The sequence below is a fragment of the Gallus gallus genome, chromosome 13 (assembly GCF_016699485.2).
Source record: "Gallus gallus isolate bGalGal1 chromosome 13, bGalGal1.mat.broiler.GRCg7b, whole genome shotgun sequence".
Classification (NCBI taxonomy): domain Eukaryota; kingdom Metazoa; phylum Chordata; class Aves; order Galliformes; family Phasianidae; genus Gallus; species Gallus gallus.
Genome location: NC_052544.1, coordinates 277,845 through 297,049, shown reverse-complemented (window position 1 = coordinate 297,049; position 19,205 = coordinate 277,845). Strand labels below are relative to the sequence as shown.

The 19,205-nt window shown below is 49.4% G+C and overlaps 3 protein-coding genes and 1 long non-coding RNA gene across 14 annotated transcripts in view; 2 read left to right on the top strand and 2 right to left on the bottom strand.

The window, feature by feature from the left end:
- The window catches only part of PFDN1 (prefoldin subunit 1), a 42,604-nt gene extending 32,900 nt beyond the window's left edge, over positions 1-9,704 (bottom strand). For 5 of the 11 annotated variants that reach the window (XR_005839478.2, XM_040646872.2, XM_040646873.2 and 2 more), the window contains exons 1-2: positions 9,647-9,703; positions 9,244-9,410 (exon numbers count right to left, since the gene is read on the bottom strand). Coding sequence is in view for 7 of the 11 variants with exons in the window: in XM_040646872.2 (XP_040502806.1) it covers positions 9,244-9,410; positions 9,647-9,679 (200 nt within the window). In the remaining 4 variants the exon portion in view is untranslated. Of the gene's footprint in view, positions 1-9,243; positions 9,411-9,646 lie in introns of all 11 variants that reach the window. The other 6 variants (NR_102330.1, NR_102331.1, NR_102332.1 and 3 more) reach the window with 2 other exon arrangements.
- LOC107054478 lies at positions 9,669-13,327 on the top strand. Its single transcript, XR_001468769.4, has 2 exons — positions 9,669-11,968; positions 12,905-13,327. It is a non-coding gene; the product is annotated as an uncharacterized LOC107054478 (long non-coding RNA).
- Positions 13,217-19,205, bottom strand: part of HBEGF (heparin binding EGF like growth factor) — a 6,516-nt gene continuing 527 nt past the window's right edge. The window contains exons 3-6 of the mRNA NM_204849.2: positions 17,051-17,228; positions 14,898-15,053; positions 14,696-14,788; positions 13,217-13,722 (exon numbers count right to left, since the gene is read on the bottom strand). Coding sequence (NP_990180.1) covers positions 14,716-14,788; positions 14,898-15,053; positions 17,051-17,228 — 407 coding nt within the window. The 3' untranslated portion in view covers positions 13,217-13,722; positions 14,696-14,715. The remainder of the gene's footprint in view (positions 13,723-14,695; positions 14,789-14,897; positions 15,054-17,050; positions 17,229-19,205) is intronic.
- SLC4A9 (solute carrier family 4 member 9) overlaps positions 18,198-19,205 on the top strand; it is a 23,226-nt gene continuing 22,218 nt past the window's right edge. Inside the window, exon 1 of the mRNA XM_040647036.2 lies at positions 18,198-18,289. The gene's annotated coding sequence lies outside the window, so the exon portion shown is untranslated. The remainder of the gene's footprint in view (positions 18,290-19,205) is intronic.

Below are 19,205 nucleotides of genomic sequence, written 5' to 3'. Positions count from 1 at the left end.
AATGCATTTTAAGTACTGTTCAAAGCCAATGGAATAGAGGCTTCCAATGAGCTGATCCCAAGCAATCTAGTTTGATTGAACAGGAGCTGGCTGTTCACAATTGCAAGCACCCAGAAGTCCCCTTTTGCTCTTGCAGGGTCTGCTTCTGTTTCTGCAAATGATTCTTTATTCTAGAAGGACATGCAGCTCATAACAGGCACTGATAGGCCCCAGCAAATTCCAGTTTAGCCGCCCCAGATGAGTTAGCCAGTTCCAAACAAGAAAAGCAAGCAATATAAAAAAAGGGAAAACTATGACTAATTATAGTCTGTGCTGCCTCCCTTCACATTCAAGGGTTTTGCATTTTTCAGTCTGATTTTGAATTTCTCATTCACCAGATCATAACCTTTAAGCAGGGCTTCCACAGCAGCTAATGTGGGTCGAAGTGGTTGAGGCTTTTCCTCCATTTGCCGTTATTTCAGCAGCCCCTCATCTCACTGGGTCACCCAATATAGCTCAGCGTAACTGCCCTCCTTCCCCCTGCCAGAGCAGCACATATCTTACAGCAAAACAAATCCTGCAGATTATATTGGGTGGGTTATATACGAACACATTCTAGAAGCAGCCGTTTATAGTTCACGTGTCATTTTACCACTGCACCCAGAGTGGTGCACCCGTGCAAGCCTGGTGGCGTGGGGAGGGGGATTAGCAGCATGGGCAGCATGCCAAAAGCGGTCTTATGTAGGCCACAACAAGGGGAACTTTTACTCAGATGAACAGTGGTAAGCCATAAACCTATTTACCTTAAGGAGCTAAAGGAAAAGAAGAGCAATGCCAAGCTGTGGCTACCTCTGAGCTGCTGCAGCCTGCCCAGCACTCACAGCCACCCTGCTGCAGGGTGATGCTTCTGCCCCAGTCCCTGGGCTGTATTCACATCCAGATTGCTTTTTTTTTTTTTTTTTTTTGGGGGGGGGGGGGGGAGGATCTGTCAATAGCTACAGCATATTACATTACCTCAAATGAAGATAGTAACACAGCTTGCAAGCAGCAGTTTCTGCATTGCCAGACACTTAACAAGATGGTAGAATTATACTGTTGTTCATACTTGGTTCTTTTAAAAAAACGAAATTGGGAATATATCTCTGAGTGTGTATTAAATATAGCACAACCCAAAATAACAAACCAGTACTGTGGTCAGCTTTTAAAGGACTTCATCCATTCTTTTCAAAGGCTCAAGAGAGATAAGTGGAATTAAGGGGAAAAAAAAAAAAAAAAAAGAAAGAAAGCAACCACCTCCTTCTCATTATACAGGAATGGGGAACATCTGACACTCAAACCATGTGTGGAAAACAGCACGAGCATGACAGACTGTAGTTTGTGGAGGTGAAAGCTCCACCAATAGCTTTGAGTCATTACAGCCCTGGTTTAGTGACTTTATCCTCTAGGTTTGTTTTATAGTCAGTTTTTGTTTGTTTTGCTATGCAGCAATAATGCCCTGTAGCTTGCTGAAGCAAAAGAAGCGCAAACGAGTACAGCAGCACTTCAGACAGATTTTTCTGTAGTGTATTTTCCACTAATCTTCGAACTTGAAAACTGCGGAAAATAGAAGCAATTCCTTCCAATGATGGGAGGTCCAGATCCACTTCTGACACATACGGTATTTTCAAGAACATCTCACAAATTCTTAGGTTCACAGAGCAAACCAACAAAGCACAAGGCAACAAAATACAACAGCCAGAACCACTAAGTGAACGGGCACCTAGGAAAACAGAAGCAAGCAAAAAGCTGGTTTGAACACAAGCACCCTGGTCAACCAATCCTATATACATTTCTATTAAAAAAAAAAAAAAAGTTCTTCCACTGGTAAAACTTCAGTGATCTGAAAGGTGAGGTTTGTATTAGTAAATAAATAAGTGACATGGACATACCGTTATATTCTGACATGCAAACTTATATTTATTCTGCTCAGTAGCTCTTCACAAAGAGCCTTCACAGGTCAACAAGAAAGTCAAGATACATCTCTCTTGAAAAGCAAATCCATCCCCAGATGCAGAGGAGAAATCTCTCTCTCTCCTCCCAGCCTACGTGAGCCAGAAGTGAAAACATGGGCAGAAATAGAATAAACCACTGAAATGCTGGAGTGAGAAGGAAGACCAAGCTATCCGTTCACGGTTCTTAAATAACACACCCTTCACTCCTGCATGCCACCAATCCCACTATAAAAACAACAGAACGTCAAAGAAACCAGTGCAGCAAGCATCACAGAAGTGGGTGTAAGATAACTGTTTCAGTCAGAAGAGCTCAAGTACTACATTCACACAGAGATATTTCTGGTGCTAGATTTAAATTAGTTAGCACTAAATCAACCCCACTCACTGTTTTCTCCTAATCATTAGAACAAACTTTTTTGAATTAACATTCAGTCTTTTTTTTGGTCCAGAAATGCTGTTTTGGAAAAATCATTCCTTCCCAGAAAGCCCCTTCCCTCCCCCCCCGCTCCGGCTCCAACTGGCTAACACATTTTGTCAATTCAGCAAATAGTTCTGCAGAAAACAAAAATAAAAATTCAAGATGGTATTTACAGAATTTCTGAGTTAAGGACTTTGCTTCATAGCACTGCAGAACAGTGGGGTGGGGAGGACCCTTACAGTCCCCCAGCTCAGGGCCCATCCATGGCCTGGGGCACCTCCAGGCATGGGGCAGCACAGCTGCAAGCACTCACTGCTGCCTCAACCTCACATCCAGCTTCTCACCCACCAGCACCTCCAAGTCCCTCTCTGCAGGGCTGCTCTCAAGTTCTTCTCCCACTAACAGTTCTTGTCATGTCTCTATACTAAACTTACATAAAATACAATCTCATTGCACAGTAGTGCCTTCCTACTAGTTTACTTCACTGTTTTAACGTAGAGGATGTGAATTTAAGCCTCCTCCTCTCAAGCAAGACTAAGACGTATAGGTCAGAGCACATTCAGACCTCAATTCCCTGTGCATATTAAGACAACTGCAAACAAATTTTATATGCATATCAGACTGGGAACTGGCTCTGGGCATCTCCACCCACCAGCTGCAGGCCCAAGATGTTGGACTACTTCATCACAGTCAGAGATAACACATCCAGAATGGCATTCCCAGGTACACAGGGATATGACAAGGACTCTTTGGTCCATTACTTTGGCCATTCTCACCTGCCAGAGGAAAGCCAAATTCAAGCCCGTGCACTAAAACAGAGAAACAGTGCTACTGTCTAAAACAAAGGCTATAATGCTGAGTATTTTCCCTGGGCATCTAGCCTTTGATTTCAATGTTTCCCACAGCGAATGGGCGAAAAGGCTCAAAGTGCAGTACTTGAAATCCACTAGATGTTAATGTTCCTTGGTACATCAAAATACCAAACTGACATTTTATGTGCAAAAGTAAAACAGTTGAGCTCCATGACTTTTGAAGCCATCTGGCACAGCATAACATAAAAGCTTCCATTTGGATAATGCCCTCAATAACAGGCCCTAACTTTTAGTAGCCCCTCAGTGGTCAGGCAGTTGGACTTGATGAGCTCTGTAGGCCCCTTCCAACCAAAGTAAACCATTCTATTCCCCAAAACATTTCATACTTCTGTAGTATGTATTCAAAGATAGTTCTGTAGCACTGAAGCAACAGACTGATGGCATCTTCCAAAAGACCCAGGATTTCACCTTTTTGGAGGTGCTCTTCTACAGCCCTTGCTCCCTGCAGCAGTCTGACATCCAAATTGTTGACCTGTAAATGCAGAAATGCATGAAAGCTCTGGCACTTGTATTACAGAATGTTGCCTCTGGACTACAGCAGATTGAACTGTCTGTTCTCAGTTGCGACGGCACTCTGCACAAGCAGTTTGAATCAGTTCCAACTCTTTTCTTCTAAGTTTAGATTTCATCCCCTTTAAGGTAGCCTCTTGCTCTGTACTGCCCAGGTAGAAGAAAGTGAAAATGCTAGGGATAGAGAAGAAACAAATTGAACTAATTTGTTTGAAAGCTATATCCAGGACCCAAAGCAAATATGTGCCTTAAGAGAGTTACAAATTTCCAGACAAAGGAGACAAACCACATAAAAACTGCATCAATTGGCTCACCAACTTTCTTTTGCACTGCTCACAGGGTAGGTGGGAGAGTGCAACAAACACGTTCATTTCCAAGCAGGGCTGAGTAAAGCATACTCCTTAAGATAGATACTATTTTTAAGACTTGCTTTTCCTGTTGATTATGTATTTGAGTATTTGACAAATGCTGACTTATCTGACATGTCCATTTCACACACATTTTCTGTTTAAAGCTGATTTATTTATTTGAAGAAATAGAGCTACTTCCTAGAACTAAGCAGATATACATCTTGCAGGCAAGTCACAGAAATCTTTTCTTCTCTGAAGTTTCAATATTTCATGGAGAAATTAAAATGAGCAGTAGGGCAGGAGAGCTATAACTGGAACAAGATATCCAGGAGACTGCATGTGAGCAGCCCAGGACAGCAGGCACAGATCAAGAACTAAATGGGAGAGTGGGGAAGAAGAGAGTGGTCAAGACACCAAGAGATGGCAAGCTAGAATGGGAGTCTGTGCCCACCTGAACATGCTTCCTTTCTGATCCTGAACAGAATTCAGCAATCCAAAGTCCCAGGATCCCACTATTGCCAGCAGTTAACTATGAGAACGACTGAGCACACTCTTCTCTCGCGCTACGCATCAGCGAACAAGGGGATAGCAAACAATTGCTGCCATGGACTGCACTGCTCGAGCCACAGACACCTGTAAAGGCTCTGACCAGATTACCTGGCACCTCATTTTAATTTCTGCTCTCTGGGACAGCTCTGGAAAGACAGCCCAGAACTACTGTATCCACACTCACCCATAACATGGTAAAGAGCACTGTTCAGGCTGCAACAGCATGAAGAAGTGGGGAAAATAAATAAATCAGGACAAAGGTATATTGAAACGAAGGGAGTGACACAGCATCCACGCACTTAAATTGCCCTGTAGCCTTTTGTTCCACATGAACACCTGTCTTGTTCAACACACCCTATAAACAGTGGTCCAACTGCAAGCAGCTGGACACAAATTCTGTTTTCTTCTACTTCACTGGACACACCAGACTTTATGTGGAAAATGAAACCTTCAGTTTTTCAATAGCATGATAAATGAGCGTCATACTTATGATGTGCATACTGGCCAGAGGCGGACAGCAACACGCTTGTCCTGGGATCCATTTAAGTATCACAGCACCTGTCAGCTTCTCAGCAGCTGGGGTTCAGCACTGAACAGAAGCCTTACCAAAAGGTAAGCCTTACCAAAGGCAATGGGCAATAGGGGCCACTCGTATTTCACAGGCTGACCTATAGATAGTAACCAAATCATAAATACAAAGCCTTGCCTGTCCTTCAGTTCTTACTGAGTTTTGAAAACGTGAGCGGGAAGCAGAGGATGGCTACCATGTTCTACAGTGATCTGTCCTCGGAGAACCAAACACATCCACAGAGCAAAACGAAACAAACAAAAATCAGCTTTTGCTGCTGTATCCAAAGACACACCACTGGAAAATCTTCAGGAAAGTTTACAATGATTTGTGATGTCTTACTTAGAAGCAAAATCACTCATTTTTTTAGTGTGATTCTGGAATTTAAACCCAATGAATGCTCAAAAACCTTTAATCCTCTCTCAGCTTTCATTCACATATGGTTCTGCCAAAAAATCCAAGTTGCTTTTCAAAAATAAAAAAATCTGTTATTACAGCCATCTCCATAGAAATAGTATACTCACAGAAAACCTTGAGCAAGAAGGTGTACTACAGTATTTGGTTGATTTTTACTCCTACAACAAATGAGAGAACACTAATGATAAAGCAACACCAAAACAAAATTGAACATCTATTTCGGCATGGCATGAAAAACTGCAGTGGTCTCCTCGCTGTGCTTAGCATAAGCCCCTGATGTTTTTCTTCAGTAAATAAGAAGCTGGTCCAGGTCATCAGTTAAAGGAATGTAAAGGAAAAAGTCTGAAGTATTCAGACAAAATTCTGAAGCTTAAGCTTTTGGCATAGTTCTCAAAGCAGCATGATGATATCAGTTCACAAACAGCTTAAGCAGGAGTCCACCACAGTGGTAGTTGTCCCAGGCTACGTAACAAGCCTTTCAAAGAGCATGAAGTAAGAAAATAAAAATGTATTTGGCATGATGCCACCACTCAGATGATATCCTAGCCTAACAGATATGTACAGTACATAGCAATTCATCATCTCATACTATGTGGCACCGACAACTCTTGCGTTAAACCAAAATTAGCTACAGTAAATGTTTAGGAACAAAAGGACTCTCACACTTGCCAGTGGTGCAGGGGAAGCCTCTCAGGCAGGAAGCAGGCTCAGGGCTCAGAGCAGGAACCACATAATTCTTTTCAAGTAGTGCAGAAGCAAGTATGGAACTAGGCAGACTTTTTCCCAGGATGCATCACACCGTCACATTCCTCAAACATTCCATTTTCACGAAGTCCTGGAGTAGCTTATTCTACAGAAGTTTGTGCATTGCTCCCACACACACAGCATGTATTGGAATCACAGAACAGTTTGGGTTGGAAGAGACCTCAAAGATCACCTAATTTTAGCCCCCATATTGCAGGCAGGGTTGTTGACCTCTACATCAAGTAGACCAGGCTACCCAGGTCCTCATCCAATCCGGCCTTCGGCACCTCCAGGGACAGAGCATCTACAGCCTCTCTGAGAGCCTGTGCCACCATCTCACCATCCTCGCTGTGAAAACCTTTCCCTTCACATCTAACCTAAGTATCTCCTTCTTTAGTTTAAAACCATCTCCCCTTGTCCCGTCACCATCTAACTGCATAAAAACTTTATTTCTCTCCTGTTTATAATCTCCCTTTAAATACTGGACTGGTCATAATGAGGTCTCCCTTCTCTTCCCCAGGCTGAACAAGCCTAGATTTCTCAGTCTATCTTCACAAGAGAGATGCTCCAGCCCTTTGAGCATCTTTATGGCTCTTCTCTGGACTGTCTCCAAAAGCTCCACATCTGTCCTAGTTGGGGGCCCCAGCCTGGACACTGCACTCCACATGAGGCCTCATGAGGGCAGAGCAGAGGGGGATAATCACCTCTCTAAAAAGACAGAAGTTGAGTGCAGGAACAGAAGCACCAAACCCACTTTAAAGAATTCAGCTATTCAAACAAGCTGTCAGAACATCATCAATCATCAGAGCTAACACTGATACAGACACTCATCTTTTCTGGATAGCTGAAACCTACTAGAGCTCCAAGACTATTTACAGAAAACACCTGTATCTCTTTTGGTCACATGAGATGACGCTAAACTACACCACAGAGACCATAAGTGTTGGACGCATCATAACATCCCTTTGGTGGCTGAAGTCTCCTATCTGTACAAGCCAATTACGCCAACAAACTAAAAATTCCACTCCATCAAACAAAAATCACGCAGCCAGAACAATTGTAATGGCTACTCTCTTTGGTCTCCAGGGGAACATAAGACGCCAAACTCCACTCGGATTTTAATTCCTGAACAAGCACAGCTTTAGCCAACTTTACCAAATGCCCAGATTTCAGCCAAAAATTTTCTACAAAGGGTTGGAGTGGGCTCTGGAAAGAGCCTTGAGTCCCTGGTGTGAATTCACTATGCTGGTGAGTGATATTGAGCATACCCAAACACACCTACCAATTTGCAAGGCAGACTTAAGCCCCACGGCCAGAACAGCAATAGCTCACAGAAACACTGCATCAAGCTAAAGAAGGAGAAGGAAAAAAAAAAAAGAAAAAAGGTAAAACAAATCAATGAATAAGTAATATGGAGAGCACAAGCACTCTTAACCTGAGTTTGCATGGTGACTAGCAAAACAAAACCCACAAAGAGTTCAGACTTCAAAAATTTGAACACTAATATCATACAGATAGTATTTTTCTGATGGCAGCTCTACCATCGCTGAGGAGCAGTGAGCTAAGTGGCAGGGTCTGAACCACCTGCCTGGTCATGTGAAGGTAAGCAAGAGAACAATGCCAAAAAGACTGCACTCCACCAGCTGTACTGAAAGCAGGACAACACTTTTCAGCTAGCACAGAAACCCAACCCCATTCACAAGCAACATTATTTTACCATGAAGGCCAATACAATCATGCTTTCAGAATCTTGAGGAATTATTTCATACCAGAGAAGTATACCCTGCTTTAAGATTAAAAAAACAAACAAACAAACTCTAAAGAAAAATTGTTGATTCCAGAATCTACCCTTAGTTTGTCTTTTCTGTGGAAAAAAAACAACCAGCCTACAGCCTGCCTGGGTCATATGAGCTATCTCCTGCAAGGGATCAAAACCTATTTCCTTTCAGCATCACCACACAAACCCAAGTTCACCTGCTTGGAAAAGCTTAACAGGAGCCACACCACATTGGTCCAAAGAAGACTGTCATGCTGAACAGCCCCATCATAATTCACAGAATAGCTTCAGTTGGAAAGGACCTAGAGACCACTGAGTTCCAACCCTCTGCTGTGGGCAGAGCTGCCAACTACTAGATCATGCTGCCCAGGATGAACCTAGGCACAGCTTCATTTTCCCATTGGTCTCAACCTGACAACTGCCGGTGAAGTACAGTCCACATATCACTCCTGGCTTCCCAGCCTGCCAGCTCTTTAAGACTCACCCTACAGATCACATGATGACACAAATCAGGTCCAGGAACTCACTGCATCAGCAGGCTGAACCACCTACAGGTCTGCTGCAGCACAAAGGAGAACAGGGGGCAGGGAGATGCAATCACCCCTGTGGGCAGCAATCAGATCAGATTCAGCCTTTTACAAAACCACATCCCTGAATAAGTGTAATCATCACTGTTGCCCAAATCACAAGAGAAAAAGCATACATAGAAAGTTAGTGTGCTGCACAGTGAGTCAGCATACACGTCAGACTGGAAATCAGTTAGCACGCTGCTCTTCATGAGGCTGCTGCAGTCAGAGCTGCGCTACCAAAGTTAACCAAAGTGCATTACTTCAGGTGTAAGGTGTGTGACAACCATCCAGCATGGGGAAGCAGCTCCTCGCCTCTACATGGCAGACTCACGCTCACTTCCAAACACTGAGGAACATGGGCAATGCCAGCCAGCCACACACATTGATGCAATGCTGCCAAGAGCGCTGTGCCTGGGTGCACCAGCCGCGTGTTGAGGCTTCGTGGGGAGCCCCACATACGCCACTTCGGCGAGGGACGGTGCGCGGGGCCTCTACTCACATCCTGCCCACGCCCTCGTACATGCGGGTCTCGTCCACCAGCGTCATGATCTCGGTGTCAGTGAGGTGCGCGTGCTTCTTGGTCTTGCTCAGCTGCTCGATCTGGATGTCGGCGAGCTTCACCTTCTGCTGCGTGTCGATCACCTTGGCCTGCAGCTCCGTGAAGGCCTGCATGGACAGAGCGGCACATCGAGGGGCTGCGGCCGGGCCGGGTACCGAGGAGCGGATGGGGCGGGGCCGGGCCGGGCCGGGCTGGGCCGGGTACCGAGGAGCGGGTGGAGCCGGGTGGAGCCGAGCCGGGCCGAGCCAGCCCAGACTGCGGGGAGAGGGTGAGGAGGGGGCCGGGAGGGGGCGGAGAGGAGAGAGGGGGCCCGAGAGACCCGTCAGAGCCGAATGTCCGTTACCTTCTTCAGCTCCAAGTCCAGGGGGGCCGCCATCTTCCTCTCGCTCCGCGCCTGCGCGGTGGGAGGGCAGGGCGGGGCGGGGCGGGGCGGGAGGAAACGCGGCCAGATCATAGAGTCACTGAATGGTTTGGGTTGGAAGGGACCCCAAGGACCATCAACTTCCAACCCCCCTGCCACAGGCAGGGCCACCAGCCTCCAGGTCTGGTACTAGACCGGGCTGTCCAGGGCTCCATCCAACCTGGCCTCGAACACCTCCAGGGATGGAGCATCCACAGCCCTCTGTGCAGCCTGTGCCAGCACCTCACCACTCTGTGTGAAGAACTTCCCCTGGCATCCAACCTAAACCTTCCCTCCTTGAGCTTAAAACCATTCCCCCTTGTCCTATCACTGCCCACTCGAGTAAAAAGTTTATTCCCCTCCTGTTTATAATCCCTTTTTAAATACTGGAAGGCTGCAATGAAGTCACCCCATAGCCTTCTGTTTTCCAGGCTGAACAAGCCCAGCTCCCTCTGCCTAACTTCATAGGGGAGGTGCGCAGCCCTCAGAGCATTCCACGAATGGTCCTCTTTTGGAAGAAATGGAACCGCTTGTGGGGCTGTGGCTGTTCTCAAAGGGAGGCAGGGAGGACAGCTTTTGGGGTTTCTCCTTGGCTGCCTCCCTCAGAAGCACAGGCCGAGCTGTGCTCCTGCAGTACTGCAGCTCTTCTGCTCCCACCCACAGGCGCTGCCAGGGTGGCGGTGCAGATCATGGCTGAAAGGTGAGTGATGGCAGCACTTGGTTATCAAACAGGCTGCGGTAACACACTGTGTTGGTTTGGGTTTGAAATCCAAAGTTGGGATTTTACCTGCCTGTGAGACTCATTCTAGAGAACAGCCGGTGTTCATGGAGGAGGAGGTGTGCTGCAGGTCACAGGTCTCTGTGCTGGGGCACAAGGAGTGCCAGCAGTGAGACAGAGCCAACAGTGGGACAGAGCACCTGAGGGAGGCAGGCTGGGTGACAGGGCTTAGTGCCTTGCTCCAGGGCGCTGCCTGTACTCCCGGACCCAGGGCTGGGGGGGCAGGGGCAGGCACCCAGAGGCCTTGATGTGACCTCACCACTGAGCCCCTGTGTGGGAATACTGGTGTGTGGCCAGGGCAAGGCCAGGTACTGAAGCAAGAGGCCTGGGTGATCACAAGGCTCCTGCAGAAATGCTCACAGACCTGTGCTGCATGGCTCACCTTCCCTGCACTGTGACTGGGGCTCAGCACGTGACACAATGATGGCACAGATGGTGACACAATTGCTGCCATGGTCCCACAGTGCAGTCAGAGCTGCTCCACGGGGCCTCATCCCTGCCCTCTCTGGGCATCCACAGGACTCCTATACTTTCCCAGCCCAGAATGCAGAGACAGCTATCATCCCACTGTCTACACTGTCAAATATGTTTCCATCTCCTGTCCTCTTAGATTACCATCCCTGGGTATCCCTGCTTGCCCCACAGACCAGGGTGCACACCTGTGTGGCAGACATGTAGAAGGCAGCAGGGCTCTGGGCAGAATAGCAATGATGACATGGCCCCATGGCTCTCAGAGCTACCACCACAGGGAACACCTCCCCTACTTCCAGTCTCATCCACATGGGGCAGGTCCAGGGCTGGGACACTGTCCCTCAGCTTGCTGCCCCTAGACAGTGACTGCCTTGGCCCCATCACAGGCAGGACCGCAGCAGCAGTCACGTGTCCCTTGTACTTTCCTCTTCTCTGTGCAGAGCACTCTGAGCCTGCTCACTCCTAGTCAGCAATTTCTGTTGTTCACCCAGTTGGGGTTTGCAAAGGCTTTCACCCACACTCCTGCACCTCCTGCTCATGCCTTCCCATACAGAGCAAAAATCAACACAAAAATTCCATCTGTATGCAGAAAAACATTCCAACTAGGCTATTTTCAATGCTGCCAGCCTGGGCCAAGCAGAGCTGCCCACGAGGAGTAAAGGACAACGCTCTGAGCTGGAGCCAGAGTGCAAGAGCAGTGCAGAGTGGCTGAGGTGCAGCAAGGTGATGCACAACAAAAGGACCTCCTGCTCAGTAACTGGAGATGTTAGTTCTTTAACAGACATTGAATAGTGTATGGGAACTGTTGAATCAAAGCCTGAACCTCTGATTGACCACCTGAGGCAAACACCGAGTCAGCCACAGGAGTGTAGGTGAAGGCAATTCATCTGTGTGACTGGAAGGGGTGGAGCCACGCTCTGCCTCTCCTAGACCCCATTTAAGGGCTGACTGCCAGAGAGGAAGGATCTTTTCCTGGAGATTGCTCCTTGTGGAGTTTTTGTGGACCTACAACACTGGTGAGCATCTTTCATTTATATCTGATGATCTTTTCCAATGCAGTAATCTTATCAGCCTAACTTCTCTACATACTGTATAACATTTGTATACTTATTTACTCTACAAAAAGGTCCAAAGTTGGGAATCTCATTAAACCAGCATTAAGGTTCATGAAAGGCAGAACTAGTAATTTGGCCTCATGCAGCTGCCAGGGGCTTTTGCTCTCCAGATGATAATGCACAAGGATACCCCCTGTTAACAACCCACTTCCCATCTGCCACAACTGTGTTCTTTAATCCCCTTGTCCTGGGAAGCTCTGCAGAGCTCAGGTATTGTTTCATTTCCCCTGCCCACACCCAGGTTTTGCTTTACCAGCTGCATGAGAGGTTTGAACTCGTAAAGTCACTTCCTAAGCAACCCACAATCCTTTCCCCAGGCAGCAGCTGTGCATAGAGATTATTCCATGCATTGCCAGAGCTAAGTCTGGGCTAAACTTGTCTAAAACACAAAACTTTACAGACTACTTACTGCCCTTGCTTTAGCACACATTGTGGGGACATGAGCAGAAGGATATAACTTAGCATTCCCTTTTGGAAATTAAAGTTTGATATCTACAGAAGCAAAATGGACTGGAGGAAAGCAGATTTTCTGTAGGGGGATAGCCATTTTTGTCTGCTTCATGTCTCTCTGCTCCCCCCATAGAAGGCCAAGGAAGAGGATATACAAGCAATCTGGGGGTCACTTATACAGCAGAATCAGGAATGGGTTCTGAATCACAATCCAAAATGCTACAAGTGACTAGAGCCCTCAGTTTACCCAGCAGCTCCTCCTGGGCAGCTATGACTTCCAACTCAGGCTCTTCAGCCAAATGCTGGCTAAAAGCTACTAACCATTCCTGGCTGCATTGAATTTAGATTGGAATGGCTGAACTCAAGGGGGCCTTGCTTCACTTACAGGTACCCAAGCATCGCACCCGTTTGTGAGCCAGCCAACATACAAGAACACATGTGGGACTGACACATCTACAGGCTCCAGGGCAAGGGACAAGGCAGACCACACCCCAGCTCCTCACAACCCACCCCCCTCTGGAGGGTACCCCAGCAGGAGCTGCCCTCCTCTATCCCAAGGCCAGCAGGCTTGACATCTGTACCACTTTTCTACAGATGCTTCTGGGTGGCTTTAGTACCCCACCAGGAAAGGCAAGTTGTTACCTGTAGCCTTGGGAGACCTGACTCCTTCCCACATCTCTTAAATCAACAACTCAAGTGTTTGTTACAAAGTTATTTATTAGAATATTACATTGCCCTTAAAAAATAAAAGAGGCCTGACCCACGCAAGGGTCATCTTGACCTACACAAAGAGTGCAGAGGCAGACCTCCAATAAATATAAATACTATGTACAATTTATCTAAAATAAATATTTAATTTAAAAGTAACATTCTCTTGTTAAATAGCTGTTACCCTCCCACCCCTCCTGCACCTACGGAAGCCTCGAGCCTGCTCTCCGAGCCTTTCACAGTTTGTTCCCCTGCATGCACTGCAGCAGGCAGCCCCAAGCTGCTGGAGAGCCCCACGCGGCTGGCTCAGCTCAGAGTCTGCTTGAGAGCATTGCTCCCAGCCTCCTCCTCCTGGAGGCTGCCAAAGTTCCCTACAGCATCACCGCTGCCTGACAAGCCCCAAAGCGGCCCTGTCCTGCTGTGCTGCAGGGTCCCAGGACAGTGCTGGCTCCGTGACTCGCATCTTCCAGGAGGTAGAACTGCGTCAGTGCCGAGCCCTGAAAAACAGCATCAAGGGAACGGTCACAGCCTGGCTATGTACCTAGTGCATCATCTAACATGTAGGATTTAGAGCAGAGCTGAGGCAGGCTGGCACCCCAGCACCCTGTGACCACTGCCACATGGGAGGAGCACACCCAGCCACAGTGACAGAGAAACACCATGAGGCACTCCCATGCCCAGCTGCAAGGCATTACATTGGAGCAAGTAATGAGCAGAGAACAAGTGGGAGGGAAAAGGAAGCTTTTTATATATGTATATAAATAGAGGCAATATCTAAGGAGGGGAAATGACTCAGTGGATCAGACAGAGGGTACAGAACAAATTGTGGGAGGGCAGTGGGGAGGGCAGGGAAAGCAGTTTCATTGCTGCCAAATGTCACCAAACCATGCAGCAACAGGCCCAAGGAGGGACATAAAGAAGGTGGAAATAGAATCATGGAATCCTTAGAGTTGGAAGGAACCTCTGAAGGCCAGCTAGTCCAACTCCCCTGCAATGAACAGAGACATCCACAGCTCCATCAGGTTGCCCAGGGCCTGATCCAGCCCTGCCTTGAAAGTCTCCTGGGACGGGGCATCAACCACATCACTGGGCAGCCTGCTCCAGTGACTCACCAATCTCACATGTAAAAAGACTTTTTCCTTATATCTAACCTAAATCTCCCCTCCCTGAGCTTGAAGCCATTTCCCCTTGTTCTGTCACCACAGACACTGCAAAAGAGACTGATCCCTTATTTACTGTAGCTCCCTTTTAGATAATGAAAGGTCAGGAATATCAAAGGATTTGAATGGGAAGTAAAGATGGCTGGGCCCAAGCAGAACAACCTAGGCTCTCAGGTCATCACGCACATCCAGCTCATGCCTGGCTCTGGCACAGGATCACGCAGTGGTCCCAGCCAGCAAAACAAGCAGAGCCCCCAACACATAGCAGTACCCCAGCCCCACCATAGCCCCATGCCCAGCAAGGGCTCACCTTGCCAGCACCTGGCATCCTCAGTGATTCACAGTGATGCCCAGCTTTATTTTTTCTTCATTTTCTACATCGTAGACACCTCTCTTGTGACACCTGCGAGGCCAAGCAGAGATGCTCAGAGCATGGAACAGCTGCCCCCACCACTCCTACATGCAGCCTTCCTGGGGACATTGCTCCAGCAGCACAGCCCCATTCCACCCACCTGAACATCAGCAAGGCTGTGATGATGACAAGGCACAGAGAGGACAGGACCACTGCGACAACAGCAAGCGCTGTGGTGTGGTCATACGTGCTCGGGGGATGCTCTACAGGCAGCAAGAGGCCATGGCATCTCTCTCCATGATATCCTGGCTGGCATCTGGGGAAAAGAACAGATTTTAAGGATGGTGGTGGCCAAGCAGTGGGATGTTGGGTCCCTTACACCTAAGCACAAAGCAAGCTGCCTCTGCTCAGCCCTGGCCAGCACCATGTCCATTCCCCACAGACCCTACCCTGAGTTTTCAGGTCTGGTGGCACCACTGCCTCCTGATACTGGAAAGTTCTGCTTCTTCTGCATTCATATCCCAAGCATCACATGAAGACTCCTGGTAAGGCCAGTTTAAGTCTCAGGGGGACAGACAGTAGGGACACAGGAAAACTCAGCAGACTGCCATGAGTGGGTTCCTGAGGCATGCAGCAGTGGGCTGTGTGAGGCAGGCTCCAGCTTGTGGGAGAGGAAGGCCTAGGGCTCAGTGCTTTGCTTGGAGCAGGGTTTCCCCTGCTCTTAGCCAACAGGCAGGTGGGAGGTTGCTCACATACCAGAAATAATGATCCTCGTCAGAGATGTGGGGCAGCCACCCAAGCCCTCCTTCTGAGCCAAGGCATGCCAGCATGACCAGCTGGATGCACTCAGCACCACCAATGCTGTGCAGAGCCAAGCAGCGTCAGCTCCTCCTTACATCCAGCTCTGCTGCCTGGGGCACAGTACCAGGGCCACTCTAACACCACCACATGCCAACACTCGCACCCATGCAGTAGAGCTGGGCACCGTGCCCCAGCACCCCACCCAGCAGCACCCAGCCACAACCCCAGGATCTGCCAGAGGGAACAGATGTTGAGAAGACCCTGAGACAGAGTTGGCACAACTGGAGCCAGCTGTGAACTGTGTGCTCTGACCACCAAGAGCAGTGGCCAAGGCAAGCAGCCACAATCTGACACCAGTCACAGACATGAGGCCTCATTACAGAATGGATGGGGCTGTTTTCCCTAAGGACTGCCCAGACACGGGCTGATGCCATCACCAAGGATGGAATACCCCTAACATCTGCATATCCCCAGATGTCCCCCTTTGGCCTCTGGAACCAAGGGAGCACCTGCTAGGAAGGGGACGTGGCTGTCCCAGCCCTATGTGCACTGGTGCTACCACCTGCCTCACAGTGGGACAGGAGTCCCAGCTGATCCTGGAGCAGTTCCCAGAGCGCTGTTGAAGGGCCCAGCAACAACTTCATGATGGTCTCTGGGCACAGAAATCTAAGTGGTTCACAGAGCTGTGCAGGCCCCGATCCCCAGAAACTGCCAGGTGTGAGAGCTGGTGGGCACTGTAAGCCAGGGAGCTATTATCTTCCTTGGGCTCCGGGCTGGGTGGCTCAGGGGATTGATAGCAAAGAACAAAGCCTCTTATATCCACCAGCTCAACCTCTGCCCACGTCAGCAGGGATCAGGCGCACACCCTTGGCTACTTCCTGAGGCAGCAGTGCTGGGTCCAGGTGCCCAGGCAGCAAGCAAACTATTTATCCTCTCTGCTTGCCTCCTCCAATTCCTGCTCACCACCTGCACCACCACAGGGTGCAAGAGGAAACACACAGATCCTTGTGCAGACACAGTCCCACCCTCAGGGCCAGAGGGCCATCAGCACATCGCTTTGTCAGAGTGTCCCTCAAGAAGCTGCGTCCATCCTGCCTGTTCAGGTGCTCAGTGACCTCTATGGGCCCAACTACTGCTGAAGGGAAGTCAACCTCCAGGCACCTGCCAGCTCCTCGGCCCCACAGCAATTTTGCCTCCTCCAAACTCCACAGCCTCTGTTGAGCTCAGCCAGAGCTCATGGACTGGAACCCTGCAGGCAGGGGGTGCTGGAGCCACTGCCTTAAGGACAGATGGATTTTGGCAAGAGCCAAGTTTGCTTGCAGGAGTAAATCCAGGCTGAAGTTTCTCAGTGCTCTTCCAGCTGCACAGTGTGCAGAGAGGACATGGAGTCAGAGCAGTCCCTGCACGAATGGGGAACAAGCACTAAAAATATCCCCTACGCTCTTCCTTTGCACTGCCTGGAGAATTCAAGGAACAATGACAAGGCTTCCACGGCATGCAGCACTCACTCACATGCAGGATGGAGCACCCAGCTCTCTGATATATTTGCATTCACCATGAATGCAGAAATCCTTGTACTTCCGCAGGCACGGGTCTCTCTTCTTCCCCAGGCCTTTTCCTTTTCTTCTTTTATTCCCATTCCCCTTCTTCTTGGGAGTAACTGGGCCTTGAGGCTTTGACAAGAAGGCAACTGAAAAACAATTTCAAAAGGAGAAAACATCGATCACCTCAATTTGTCATTTGAAGACAAGGCAAAGGAGCACAGCCCCAGTGGCTGCAGCCAACTCAACCCCGGCATTTGCGCAGCCTTTTATTCTGTCTGCCCCCAAGCAGAGGTTTTTCCATCTTTCCAGATTTTCACAAATACCATGGCCTTTCTGATTCATACAAATAATTCTAAAGGAAATAAAAGAGTGAATAATCAAAAAAACCAGGGTAAAAACAGAGCTTTATACATCTCAAATGTTGCCATTATGCCCACCAGTTTCCACTGAACACACGCACAAAAAAAAAAAAAAAAAAAAAAGTTAATCGTGCCATTATCTGGCTTTTATTTCCCCGGTCTTTTGTAAGAGTCCATTCATGACCCCGAGGGATGCTCCTTCCTGTGGTTACAAGGATGCTTGCACACAGGACCAGAGCAGGATTAAAAGGGCAAACCCAGGTCAATTTTTGGTTTTGCAAAACCAAGCAGATGGCAAAGGAAGCATTCCCATGAATTGCAGAGGTATTCTTTAATTGCAGGGCAGAAGCTGGTGGGGTTTGGTCGGAGGCCAGCTCCCTGCTGGGAACCAGAGCACCAATTTCCTTGCACACTCCCTCCAGACACAAGGCAAAACCAGCAACATACTGGGATAACTTAAGATGAGCAGGTGCCAGACGTAAGCCCCTCACTCAGCCTCACAGGGTGCTGATAGCAGAGGGCACTCACTGCTTGGACAGGGACCGCTCAGCTTGCCCTGAGCACAGTGCTCAGTAACCACAGCAACACTGAGAACAGGAGCTGAGTGCTGCACTAGCGTGGGGGGGGACACAGGGTAGCAGGCAGTACACCAAACCTGGATCCTGCCCAGCAGCTCTCTCATACTTCGAGCCCTCAACAAGCTCCTCCTCCTCACGCGTGAGCCTCTAGTACTGCAGAACTCCATCTGGACGTCTAGGAAGTTGTTGTGCAACTTCAACATCCTTCAAGGACGAAGAAGGAAACTGATACACCAGGAAACCGGGGCTTGGAGAAACTCCCAAGCACAGGTGAGGTACCAGGCCGCAGGCAGCTCTTCTAGGGCAAGGGTTGTCCTCTCACCCCCAGGCACCCTACTGAGGGCCTCTGCTATCATCACCCCATCCCAGGGCACTGCCCCGTGTTGTAAGTCAGAGGTAGGAAAACTGCCCTGGCTGGTAAGGGGATATCAACAGCATCCTTGGTGCTTTGGCTCCCGGGGGGCTGCAGCAGGGGAGAGGAAGTGGACTTCAACATCAAGCAGACTTATTCATCCGTAGTTCAATTTGAAGCACTGAGGGAGCACTCCACGAGGCTGCAGACTACTGCTGCCCCCTGAGCCCCCAGCTCGAGCCTGCTGGGATGCATGTAAGAGATCACCTTGTCCCCCCCTCACCTCCACACCGCCCCCGGGAGGGGTCCCGCAGCGCCGCCCAGGGCCGGTTCTCCTTCGTGAGGGGCTCAACTCGGCAGAGGGCAGAGTCGACAAGGAGGGAACAGGGCAGATGGAAGCGAGGGTGACCCACGCGGGGCCGAGCGCACTCTACCAGGTGCCGGGCTACCGAGAGCAGGTCTAGGCAGACCCATCCCCACTCAGCCCCCGGGACGCTCCCCGCCCCCAACCCAGGGGAGAGGAGCCGAGCGCCTCCAGCGCGGAGCGCTCTGCGGCCGGGCGGCGCCCCCGGCACCCCGGCCGAGACTCTCCGCTGACGAACCCGAGGCATAAAAAGCAGCCGCGCGTGGGCGGCGGTGAGTCACGGCGGTCCCCCCGCCGCCGGGGTCGCGCTCGGGAAAGTGACTCCCGCCCGCCACCGATCCGGGGCTGCTCCGACACGGCTCTCCCCTCCCGGTCCGAGCTCGAGCTGCCGCTCGCCTCACCCGGGAGCGCTCGAGACCTCCGGCGCGGAGCGAAGGGGCGCCGGAGCCCAACGCACGGCCCCGAGTGCC